General features: G+C 39.3%; 1 protein-coding gene across 1 annotated transcript in view; it reads right to left on the reverse strand.

Annotated features, from left to right (window-relative positions):
* Positions 1-13,313, reverse strand: part of ankrd33ba (ankyrin repeat domain 33ba) — a 14,261-nt gene continuing 948 nt past the window's right edge. The window contains exons 2-6 of the mRNA XM_054623247.1: positions 3,438-3,567; positions 2,911-3,051; positions 2,432-2,573; positions 1,836-2,034; positions 1-1,056 (exon numbers count right to left, since the gene is read on the reverse strand). Coding sequence (XP_054479222.1) covers positions 511-1,056; positions 1,836-2,034; positions 2,432-2,573; positions 2,911-3,051; positions 3,438-3,567 — 1,158 coding nt within the window. The 3' untranslated portion in view covers positions 1-510. The remainder of the gene's footprint in view (positions 1,057-1,835; positions 2,035-2,431; positions 2,574-2,910; positions 3,052-3,437; positions 3,568-13,313) is intronic.

Consider the following 13,313-nt stretch of genomic DNA (forward strand, 5'->3'; position numbering starts at 1 on the left):
ATAAAGCAGAACAAAAAATGATCTAAAATATTGCTGTCAAATGCCATATATTTTTATATATTTCTCAGTCAATATAACACACCTATTTGTATTCTCCACTGAATAATTAAATGACATCCTAAAACCCCTTTAATAACTAATTTATGCTGTGGTCACAGTCTGAGAGAATTTGTGTCAATAAGTGTCCTACATACAAAAACACTGCTGTATTGAACAACCAGAGCTTGACAAAATATAGACTAGGCCATCCATCAAAAAGCAATAAATATGAAAAATAAGTTAATTAAAAACATTTCAAGTATCAAATCCCCTGGGTAGTCACTGATTGACATCATGAAGAATACTGAGCATTGTGCATTTATTGCTTTCAGAGCCGTGGCAGACATTATTAAGAGGATGACTGGCCTCCCCCTTACAGCCTTTCTTTTGTCCTCTTTTAGAAACACATCTGGTTATTCATATCATAGTAAAAAGTATTTTGTAGTGTGCATGGCATCCTCTGAGGCAATATTATTTCTTTTTCCCAGCAGCAAGGTGTCTCTTGGTTATAGCCTCCAGCCTCCTCCTCTCAGCCTCCTCAGCTTTCTTCCTTTCTTCCTTTAGCTCCTTGTACCGCCACTTTGGTAGTTGCAACATGTGCCCCCCTCCATCTTTGGAGCTGCTCTTCCTCCGTATCTTCTCTGGTTCATAAGTGGGCGTGGGGGCCTTGGAGATCCTCACTTTGGGAATGCTGAACCCCGGCCTGACGCTGCTCCTCCTCAGCACCATGTGCATGGGCAGCAGGCTGGTTCTCCGCAGCTCCAGAGCGTCGTTATAAGCCACCGTGCTCAGGCTGGAGCTCCTGTGTCGAGCCACCAGACTCTGGGCCTGAAGGCTGGCCCTGCGGTCAGCGGCGTTCTTGGCCACTAGTGTGACCCTGGAGTTCTGGAAAAGTTTGAGGTGGCTATCCACTCTGTCAGGGTTGATGGTGCGGAGCTCCTTGGCACGCTGTTGGCGGATGATCTCAGGAACTGCATAACGCCGTTTGCCCACACCTGGGGGGCTGTCAGGACACACCTAAAACAAGACCACAGTCTCTGATTGGTATTACTTATAATATCAGTATTCGTAGCACTGCAGGAGTAATAGTAGTGATAATTGTGGAATTCTGTTTTTTTATTAACAAAATGCAGTGCTCAGTTACCATTTTCTTTAAAGTATTGCAGTACTGGTAATCTTGCTTGAATAAACTGCTTATCAGATAAGACTGCAGTTAATTATATCATTTAATTATTAAGTGCAAATCCCATGAAAAAACTGAGAATTTGCTGATGAAAGCAAAGATAAATTAGCGCCAGATTTCTCCTTTAATAGCATCATTACCACAATATTATCACTGGTTTATTTGCACATTGATTCTATGAAACAGCAGCAGCTAGTACTTCTTTATTCTTCTACTTGATAAGAACAATAAGATAAGTAATTTGCATACTGATACAAAAGCACACAAATATTGATTGTTCAGTCGCATTTCCAGTTTGTGGAAGGTGATTTCCACATTGTACAAGAATGTTTGGCTCCAACTGAAGATAAGAAAGTGAGCTCTGATATCTCCAACTATGCTGAAGATGTACATACACTGGAATAATACAGACGAGAGCAGCTTTAAAAAACAATAATCTTATCACAAAGAGTAATTACTTGCATAACCTTATCACAGCTTACATTTGCAAAATGCTTGTTGATTTATTGGGGGAAAGTGAGGGACATGTAGGTTGGGGTTGATCTGGTGGGATACTGTTTAATGAATACCTGGAAAATGAAGAGTAAGCATATTCTAGAGCCTAATTACTCACTGAATGGCATGACACAGCAATGACTGGGCTCCTCATTGCAGTTGTTACAAAAACCATGTGGTCGATAACACCTTGATCCTCGGGGTTGGTGACATTCGAGATGTTGAAGATGTTCCGCACAGTGTCAGACAGGCGCTTCAGACAGCCACGGGGCTCCTGGGCTTTGGCTGCTAGTGATGCCAGTGGGGGCCACTCTAGACTGGGAGAAGAAACTTTATATAAATCCACTGTACAGCAGCAGGTAGGGTTGATTCTTCTCACCATCATAAAGTAAGTCATAGACTCTCTCAAGGCTACTTTAGAGTTGTTTGATGCATGGATAGTATAGTATTTCCCTCCTTTTATCTTACACAAATTATTTTTGTTGACCTTGTGCTGCATGTCTAAGTCCCAATGTCTTGCATCACATAGTTAGAAAAGAAAGTGGGTGAATCTAAACGTGTTTCAAGCATGACCTTGTCCGGAGACACTGATGTGGAGATGATTACGTAACTACGAAGCTACAATACTACACCACCTCTTCAGATATTGGTTCATGATATTGTCCATGACAGACAGGCATACAGAGAAACAATGTGATCGAGCTATGAGTTTACCTAAATGTATCACAGTACTGGAGCGGGCAGGGCCGTTCCATCAGGCGCGTCATCACCCAGGCAGTTTCATAACGGCCTGTAAAGAAGGCCCACTCAATCGCAGTGAAGTGGCGGCCAAAATCCATGGCATTCAGTGAAGCTCCTGGTGGTGACACAAAAAAGAAGGTTAAATATGTCAAAGAAAGGATATAGCAAATGGTGGATTCACAAATATATGGGTTAGAAGATAAGAAGAGGAGAGCAAAGAAATGAATGAAGATAAAAGTTTGTTTCCAAATGCTGCTGTCTGTCTCGGTGTGCTCATGACAGCTCACGCACACAACCAGCACACAACCCTCAGAGAGAAAGTTAATAGATGTGTACGAGCGCAACAAATTACAAAGAAATACATGTTGATGTTTTTATCTAGAGGTGAGTATGAAATCTACGCATATCCTCCTTTCTTATTGCTATAGAGTTTTGCAAATTTAGTTCCTCACCTGCCATCATGAGCGAGCGCACACATTCCACCCTGCCCTGCATGGCGGCTTTCATCAGAGCGGTGAAGCCGTGGCAGTTTCTCCTCTCGATGTCCAACCCAGAGTAGTAGTTCAGCAGATAGTTGGTGATTGTTATGTGGCCTTGAAGAACAGAGGGACAGACGGTAGTTACTGTAAGTTATAACACAGTCTGTTATCACAACTTTGGCTACGATAAGATCTGCTGAGGCATTCACACTTGTCCATCATAGTTTGGACAAGCGTGATCCACCTCCATACGGCTGGTCCATATTTGCTTTCACACAACACGCTCATCACTTCTGTTTCAAAAACCCTTGAGTACAGCAAGTTTTTTAATCTAGTCTTTGTTTGTTTTGTGTCAGTATTAGTTCCACACTGCCTGTGGGTATGTAATTGTATCTGAACATGCGTGTGCTCAGCATTGCTCTGAACCAGCCTGTCAGCGTCTGTGTGTATTTCACTGAGTCAGTGTCTGATATACTGCTGTCTTTAAATGTGTGTGTTACCTGCTTGAGCAGCAGTGATGAGAGCTGTGTTTCCCTCGCTGTCCTGCCAGTTGACATCCAGATATGGACACTGAGACAGCGCTATGACGACGTCCACATAACCTTGGTAACATGCAACCAACAGCCCGATCTGAGACAAAAAGTGACAGGAGAGGAGTTAAAGGTATAATATGCAACAATTTCCAAAAAGAATAAATGGACTTATAAGAAAATAATCCCCCCCCAATCATCATCTATGACCAACTGGAATTGTTTGGTGGTGTCTGTGTCTGTAAATCCCCTGCCCTCTGCCCTTATTTTCTCTTTACTTCCTATTTTGCTGTGTTGGGAAATTTGAACACCAAGTGGGGAAAATTTTTAGGCAACCAAGATGTTGCAATTAACTTTAATGAACTGAAAACACACTGTGAAAGGGTTAAAGATCTATGACGAAAACAAAGACAACTCTTAGACCACACATTGGCGTGGTAGCAGCCTGCTGATCACAAGGTGTAGCCACCACCTAAAGCATACCCTACTTTATGGTCTGTTTTACTCTAAATGGGACCATAAGTTACCAAATGAACATCATTCGGTCTGTACAGAAGTCTTGAAACTAGCCATTGAGACCATAAAGTCATATATACAATGTTTACTGAGGTAATAGATAAAGTAAGAAGTAGGGTCATTTTTTCTTCGACTTCTATAATCTGAATTATCTTTGAAACCAGACGAGTCGCTGTTTAAGGCACTTCTGCATTGGCTTCACTTTTCAGAAGCGGAGGTTGCTGCCTGTTAGAAACCCAAAAGACAAGGAGACCTCTGTACATCTTTCCAAACTATTATCCTCAAAAAGTGTGTTATCAGTTGTCTTCTCATTGAGAACTGAATCGTCTTGAGCTAAGTGGAAAAACAAGCTGACTCCCTGTCTGATGTTGCTGTGTACTTTTGTGTGTTCATGCGGGAATAAGAACCCTTTTATCTGTGTGGACGTCTGTGTAAATGTTAGTCTGCAAGTGTGAGTTTTTCGGGAGTTGTGGAAAACTCCTGTAAAAGTTGGGTACTTTCTGGAAGGTGCACACCTCACTGGCCAAAACAAACAAGTTTACCACCAGAGAAGAGATGGAGGGGGAAGCTGCAGGCTGAATTTAGGAACACAGAGTTCTCAGTTGACACATCATGTACACAGTGTTTATACATTTCTGCATGAAATATTTCTGTTAGACAGGGATGTCTTTCACTTTCATTCAGAGCACAGGTGGGTAAATGCTGAGCTGATATACAGGAAGCCAAAATTCACAAAAGGTGTCGATAAATGTAAATGATTGGATTAATGAGACGCAAATCTATGTGACTAGGAAAATGACTTAGATCTTGAAAATAAACCTGTAGGGAAATTATCTTTTTTTCAGTTTCTAGGCAACTGACAGAATGATGGATATTACGAGATCCTCATTAAAAACAGTAAATGATAGTTCAAGTAACTTGTGAAACAGCATCTATCGGAAATTTGTCAAGACAGCCAAAGTAAAATGGTGTTGTTCACAACGACCTATTGATTGGCAAGCTAGCAGAACCTACAGGGACGCTTAATTAATGCTTTATTTAACCTGAATATGCTGGAAAGGTCAACCAGTCAAACCTACCCCTGTCAAGATACATATAGTCAGTGCATACATCAGCTGCAAGACAAATATTTATATATTCTGCTACAGATGCCTGCTGAGGGTAATCCAGGAATAGCGCGGGCATTTTTGTTTAGACCGTTTATTTCCAGTAAAAAAAGAAATCCCCAAATAACTTTCAATGCTTTAACGGCTTAAAATTTAGGTAAAAATCAACCCTGTGTGTTACATGTAAAATAATAAGGCATGAATGTACGTCATGCCTTATTCTTTTTTTTTTTTTTCAAGTATTACAGCACATGCACATTGATTAAACCAGATACGATATCTATCACCTCCCAGCTGCTGTGAATATCATACCTTTGCCATAAGATGTTATTAATCAGACTTAAGAAAACACTTCAAACTTTGCTGAAAAGAATGAAGTATCATAGTGTTTAGGTGAGCTGTCACAATTTATTCAACATTAGATATTCCTTGAGCAGACTTGACTCATTAACCTTCTTCTGTGACATGCTGTTCCCTTCGTAGGGGCACTATAAAAAACCTACTTGATGCTTTGCACCTCTTGGTACGAGAACAACGTGCTACTCCAGTAAATTATTCCATCAAACTCTGAATTGGATGTGATCAAAAGTTCTGTCACCCTGAAATGAATAAATATATTAATGACTGAAGATTAGTACAGAGAGGGTGTGAAGGTTCATAGACAATCTACAAAATTGGTGCCAACCTCCCCCATGTCTACCAACTACACACACACACACAAACATTATACTGACAAGGTGTGCAATAGAATAGATGGTAAATACGCATTTAGAAAATACTGAATTCTAAACAATATTGCCACTCATCAAAGCCAAAATATAAAAAAACTGCAAGACTCTACATCAATCTTTTTATCAAGTTCCAGCATGTTTAAATCATCCTTAACTAACCAGGATCAAGATTAATTCACTATTATGTTAGATTAACATGTGACCGATCTGTCACATTTCCCCCAGCCTTTATTTGAATTAATCTGTATCAGACAAGGATTATGGTTAAGTCTGCAGGACAGGCTGTGCAGTACATGTTCAGTAGATGTTTTATTCACCGGTAAGACAAGCTGAACTTAAACTTTTGGCTGAACCAAGCCAGGCTGTCAGCCGGCTGGAGATGTAGTCACATCGGTGCTTTGCTGCAGTGTGAGGTGAGGTGGAGAGAGAGAGGTCGTGTGGAGAAACTGATGGATCGCCTGGAAGAAGTTCACTTACACTGGCACCGCTCCAGATTGCTTTATCTGTTCAGACGCACGCATGTTGACCTTGTCTATGTGTCTCTATCTCACTCTCTCACACACACACACACACATTCTTGGCAAGCCTCCAGCCTCGCTGTGCTGTACTTCAGCAGCATGCCCTGCAGCGCGTCTGGAGAAATCTCAGTCGTCTGGCAATGTCCTATTTTCTCTGTGAACCTTTTTACACGCTCGCACAACCACACATAAGCATTAAACCTTATTTTTACGCTTTTCTGCCAGGCTCTAGTTTTCTGCTCAACACATCCCTATCTGGACTATCTGTTACATCTATTGGGCTTAACCAGTGGCTTCTGGCAATGTAGGTGACAAAATAAAATCTGGGAGAAGAGCACCAGAGAAATGCACACAGACGCACATTAATCGAGAAAAGGCAATCATGTGCTAAACCATATCACCCGCTCAATGACTAAATGCTAAAGGGATAAAAATAACAACACTACCAGGTAGCTCAACAACCCTGAACCAATCAGGAGAGGTACTTCCAGGGGATGGATGAAAAAAATGTAAAGTGAGACTTTGAGTACAACAGAGATTCAAATCCGATGGTTTTTGGGAGGATTATGTATTTTGTATGTAGGCCAAATGAAGATGCACACTATGGCAATTTTATAGCCTTCATTACTTTATTCTGATGGACGTAGACATATGCCCTCCCTGACTGTAATCTCGTCTGTTCCATTACACTGGATTGTAGCCGCTCTCGTAAATTGAGTTTATTTTACACCCAAAACTTGGCATTTTCTTTTATAATAGCTTGGAAAGTTAAGTATAAAGTAACAAATGTTCAGTTTTAAGCCAAAATGGCCTGCGGTATCAAGTGATTTTTTTATCACTTGATATTTACAGTAACACTTAAACATGCTCCTCTAAACTAATTTACTGTAATCTAAAACATTTAGGTAGCAATTTCTTCATTTTTTTGTGCATTCATATTGGCTATAAATGTCGATGCAAAGCATTATTTTTTTTAACATAGCTATCTAAACATTAGCAATTTAAGCTGCCTGTCCCTCTATTACATTTAACAATTTGGGAGGATCCATCATGCTGGTGAGTTTAAAATTCAAATGTATTTTTTGGTAATGCCAATTTTGATCAAATAACTACAAATGTCATAACAAACCAAGTTGATACATAGAGATTACGTAGTGAAAATGCAATCAACAAAGTCAACTTTTTATGAGCCCATATAGGCACACATACATAGACAAAGACACAAGCACACACACAGACACACACACACACACACACACACACACACACACACACACACACAGAAAGTAATCTGGGGAATATCCAGAGCTAGGAATAGAAAGGCTTAGCCGTATCAGTCAGCAACACAGAGAGAGGGGGAGGGAGACAGACGTAACTGTGCATCTACAGTTGGTGTGAGTGTGCTGTAATAATTGGCTCCAATGAGGATGACACAATACCCAATGTAACCCTTAAAGTTCCTTATAGACACAATACCTACAGGATTCTCAGATGAATTACTTCTTAATTAAATGATGTAAAGCATTACCAAAGTGCATGTTTGCAATAGCACCATAGCATCTTCAGAAAAGCATGGTATAATTGATTGATTTCAGCTGGTTCTGTTCTGAAATAAAAGAGGATCCGGAATAATTAACTTCACGGATACGCTAAGTAGTTTGTAACCAATAGTCAATTTGCAATTTTTTGCTCAGTGTAGATTTTAAAGTGTATGGGACTAATCAGATATTAGCTTTCGCCTTATCAGTCCAATTATCTGCCTCTTTATGCCCTCGAAAATGGTGAATTCCATTTGATGAAAACTGTAGCAGCATTATCACATACACAGAAACAGCTAGGAGAGCATCCACAGTCAAGCAGAAACCTGATTAATAATTAGCCCTCCACGCTAGAGCATCCAAGAGTGCTTCCCTTGTGTCCCTCCAATGTGACTTCTTCAATCTAACTCTCTCTTTGTTAATTTCATAGGGGCTTACCGACAATTTATTTTTATTTTTTTTACTACCAAATACTGATCACAGCTAATTCTTTGAAATCATCTAAATGGCAGACAACCTGTATCTCGGCTGCCTGTATGCACTAAATATAAAACGCTGCACTCTTTGCTAATTTAAAGTAGATCTTTTTGTCCAAGGACATGCACACACATGGGGAAATACACTCTATATACGCCACCCTCAATCACATACGCCAGAAGCACTTAAACAGACTTACTGGGCCATGTTTTATGTCAATAGCCTCCCTGTTAACTGTGTTCCTGTCTGCAGCTGAGTGTTCACATGGCTGTATCAAATCAGATGTGTATGACTGTCGCTTTGATTTTTCCACTCATCTGTATTTGCTAGCAGCATCATGCTCGCTACCATCTCCAGTGCCAAATCTCTCTCTCTCTCTCTCTCTCCCCCTCTCTCTCACTCTCCAGCTGTTCCTCATTTAGTCTTCTTGCCTTTTGCCCGTATAGCCGATGTGTGACTGAAACACTGTCTGAAATACTCTGTGGTTGACTTTGTTGCCTGTTGCCTACAACGTACTGTATCTGTCCTGGTAGGTCAACAGATCTCACCCTATTTGGAAAGTTTGATTGTGTTCTAGAGGAAGAGGTTGTGTGTGTGTGTGTGTGTGTGTGTGTGTGTGTGTGTGTGTGTGTGTGTGTGTGTGTGTGTGTGTGTGTGTGTGTGTGTGACTGAGAGAGAAAAAAGAGAGAGGGGGTGGGGGGATAACAGTCATGTTGGGTGGCCTCATTTAAATTGATTGAATTATGTGAGTGTGTGTGTGTGTGTGTGTGTGGGGGGGGGGGGGGATTGTGTGTGTGTGTGTGTGTGTGTGTGTGTGTGTGTGTGTGTGTGTGTGTGTGTGTGTGTGTGTGTGCGCTCGCGTATTTATTGAGTTTTCATGAGCAACACACACTGCCCTAAAAGAGGTCAGGGGTGCCTGATGATATTGATATATTAATATATATATTTACATAATCCTGAGATAATCCTGGTGTTTACTAATTTGCATTTATCTTATAATTTTTAGAACACAACGCCAATTCTTTGTGGAAATTTCATCAAACACATCCGCTATCACAGTCACAACACTGATAACATACTGTAGGAGTTCTGACACTAACAGCATCTAATTACTGTGCCGTAATCATATACAATGAAAATTAAATAACCGTATTTATGACCTACAAAGTGGCTTGTCATTAAGTTTCTTGCTATATTTAGCATTCAGGCGGTGTTAGTTGAAACATGGGCAGTTGTCAGTCTTCTGAGGGTACAGAGGACAGACACTATCTGTTTATGGCTGGCTTATTATGTTGTGATCATGATTACAGTTAATCAAGTTTCAACATGCAATCTTGGCAGTGGAAAGTATGCTTTTTATGAAGAACAATTATTTTTCAGAATAATTTCAAATAAATATACATTAAGCTGTATAAACCTTGCCATGATGCAGGTATTTTGTCCACAGGAGGGACTGTTGATGTTCGCTTAACTTTTATCATGACCATAGCCATTTGATTTAAATATGTGTTGGCTATAAACCAAAGAGCCAAACAGTCCTTTGTGGATGGTTTGTTGCTAAAAACCATTTACCTTTACTGTTTGTCATATGATATCAAAACACTTATATCTTGTGTTACCCACATCTCTTCAAAATGAACTTATTTTTCTATGCAGCAGACAGCGAATTAACTACTTGAACTACCATCTACCTGGGCTAAAGGTCAATCTCTTATGTAGGCAAACTAGTAAGTCATAGACAAATCTGAGTGTAGTATGCCATAAAAGGAAGTAAAAGTATAGTATTGCATAAAAAAGTCATAGTATAGAAAAATGTCATAAAACTCACAGTATAGTATATCATTAAAAAGTCAAAGTATGTCATAGAAAATTCCATAGAAAGTCATAATAAAGTATGGCATAAAATGTAGTAAAATAGTGTGCCAATAAAAATGAAATATATGATATTATATAGGTGTGCGATATAACAATATTAAATTAGAACAATGGAAATGTCTTCATGATGTGCCTTTACAGAATGTATGCCATAAAATGTCATAGTAAAGTTATAGTATATAGTATAATAAATTAAAAAATTAATTAATAGTCAAAAAATGAAGACGAGAGAGAAAAGATGAAGCCCTCGTGCATTTAATGTGGCTTCATGTAGTATGTCATAAAAATGTCATAATAAAGAAATAGTCTAGTATGTCATAAAATATATAAAAAAGTCATATAGCATAAACATTTGTTGTTGTTTGATAACCGCTAATAAATAAAACAATATATATGGGGTTAAGTCAAAATTTAGGGAAGTAAATTTTCTGGTTTGGCCAAATGAAAATAAAACATTCAACCTGCATCGTCTTTTCTGAAGTACCTTTAAGCAAAACACAGAATCCCTACCAGGTTCTGGTCTGCCATTCTGAAGCTGACCACAGCAAACAGAGGCAACAGATTATTATGTGTGGGTCAAATAATGTGTGTGAACCAGGCAAATGTACAACCTTTTTTCTGCGATTTCAGAGCCTTTTCAATTCTCCATTATGTCACCCTATAAACTACTCATGAAGGAAAGGGGAAAAAAGTGTACATTCTATATTTGGTCAAATTCAAGTCTGGGATGTATAACCCCTCTCTGTCTTCAAATCACAGTCAGGCTGTCTGCTATGTCAGGATGTTGATATCAATGTCAGGATGTTGAACACATACACAACATGTGTTTCTAATAGGGGGTTGCCTAAACTGATTGTGTCTGGGTTCATGCACCTCCCTGAGGTCACAGGGCATCCCAAAACAAACGGTGAATGCACTAGCACACATCCTGGTTTTCTACACAAACACATAACTGGAGCTCACTGATATACACACGCACAAAACACACACAAACACACACACAAGCTATATATAAGCATTTTTGGTGCGACAACCATATCAGTCCCCTCTATTTTGCATGTCATTCAGAAGAGAAGAGAAATCTTTACATTCCAATGATGTCATTACTACTCTTCCTTTCCATTACCTCACTAGTTATTACATACATACAGAGAAATATGGAGGGGGAGAGGTGGTGAGCAATGATGATGAAATTGTAGAGAGGACTCAGATAGAGGGGGGTAGAGACACAGATGTGCAAGGTCACATGTAAGGTCAAATTACTGACCTTACGTGTGATGTAAGGTCAGTAATATGAAAACACAGATGAGTGGGGACATTTTCAAAGGAGAAAGTAAATTAATAACACACACTACTCCCTAAGCAACTACAATTGCATTCCAAACATCTCTACCGGTGCTCTTTAGTTGTCAATGGTCGAAAACTAAGAACTGTGAAGGTATAAACAAAGGGCTGGTAATGATAAAAAGGTGTTTTTCAACTCTTTTCTGAATAAAATGGTAGAAAAAAAGAATACAAATACCCTGAGTCACAACAACACAAGATCCAAGGCCAAAGATCCCCCCTCAGCATATTGCCTCCTGCCAGTTAATTCAATTACTATTAGCTAAATGTCCAGATGAATGAAAACTAGTCTGGTGTTCCATCATTATGGATCCAACTCTTTGCTCTGGGCTGCAGTTTTTTGGCAGGAGTGAAGCGATACACATAAAGGGAAACATACTTTGATTGCACTGCAGATAAAATGTCCAATAATTTGCCAATGAGCAGCAAGTGAAAAATATAACAAAAAATTATATTATTTAAAGTCAACGGACCGAAGTTGTACATAAACGATTACATATTGCTATTGATATCAATGTTTGCAAAAAATCATTGAACAAACAGGCACTGCTACTTTCTTATTGAGGAATTCAGGGCTTTAAAAGGGATCTTCGGTCATTAGAGGAAGACTGTTTGTTACTGTGTTTACCAACGGACTCCTAAATGGAATCCAAATCCAGAGTTAGAAATGAAGAGGCAAACTCATACACATATGAATGTACCTGCATGACCACACACACACACACACACACACACACACACACACACACACACACACACACACACACACACACACACACACACACACTCTTTCACATACAGAGGATTGTGTGTTCTGCTAACCATGAGACTTCTGCTTTTATAGAGTTTGGGGTTGCACCCTCTTGGAAAACTGAGTTCTGTCAACACACACATGCAGAGACCTGTCAGAAAATTCCAGTTTGGTACGAAAAAATGATTCAGGATAAAGATGTGAGCTTATAAAACATTAACGGAACCAAGGTAAATAAAGAAAACAAGTAGAATATTTAAAATGTGTCATTCTCAAGCCAACTGGCAGCCTCGGTAACAAACAGTCTACTCAACCTACATCTCTTTTTAAGTACCAAAGGGATATTTGATTGTTAACCGATTGATTCATGACTGTTAGTTAATTGTTGCAATTAAGATGCATACTTCTTAAATGTTTCAGTGAGGCCAGAATGGGCCTGTGAATGTAAGTATGCCTAAGACACTGCAGCAACCTAGGGCTTACTTAATGAACCAGAGGCTCTTTAACTGAAGTTGTTGCATTAAGTAAAAGGAAAGTGATGGAGGCTGTCTAGCTGAAGATGTGCTTAAGTTTGATATTAATAGACAACAAAAATAAAAAGTGTAGTGCCCCAGATCTAGAACATTTAATAAGCCTACTCTCTGCATAAGTTATATAGCCAAAAGTAGCTCTACATTACATTACATTACATTACATTACAGTCATTTAGCAGACGCTTTTATCCAAAGAGACTTACAGGAAGTGTATTCAACATAGGTATTCAAGAGAACTACTAGTCACCAGAAGTCATAAGTGCATCTCCTTTCTTAAACAAGCATCTTAAAGCATAAACCAGAGCAAAAGTATAGTGCAGAGGCAAATGTTATGAGGCATTCATATTTTTAACTGTTGACTTTACTTGAAATAATACACAGGAAGGATTAAAGGTCATGACAGTGATTTAAAAACGATTCAAACTGGAACAAAACTAAGCTTAAAAGCTGCACACGT

Source organism: Anoplopoma fimbria, chromosome 21 (assembly GCF_027596085.1).
Source record: "Anoplopoma fimbria isolate UVic2021 breed Golden Eagle Sablefish chromosome 21, Afim_UVic_2022, whole genome shotgun sequence".
Taxonomy (NCBI): domain Eukaryota; kingdom Metazoa; phylum Chordata; class Actinopteri; order Perciformes; family Anoplopomatidae; genus Anoplopoma; species Anoplopoma fimbria.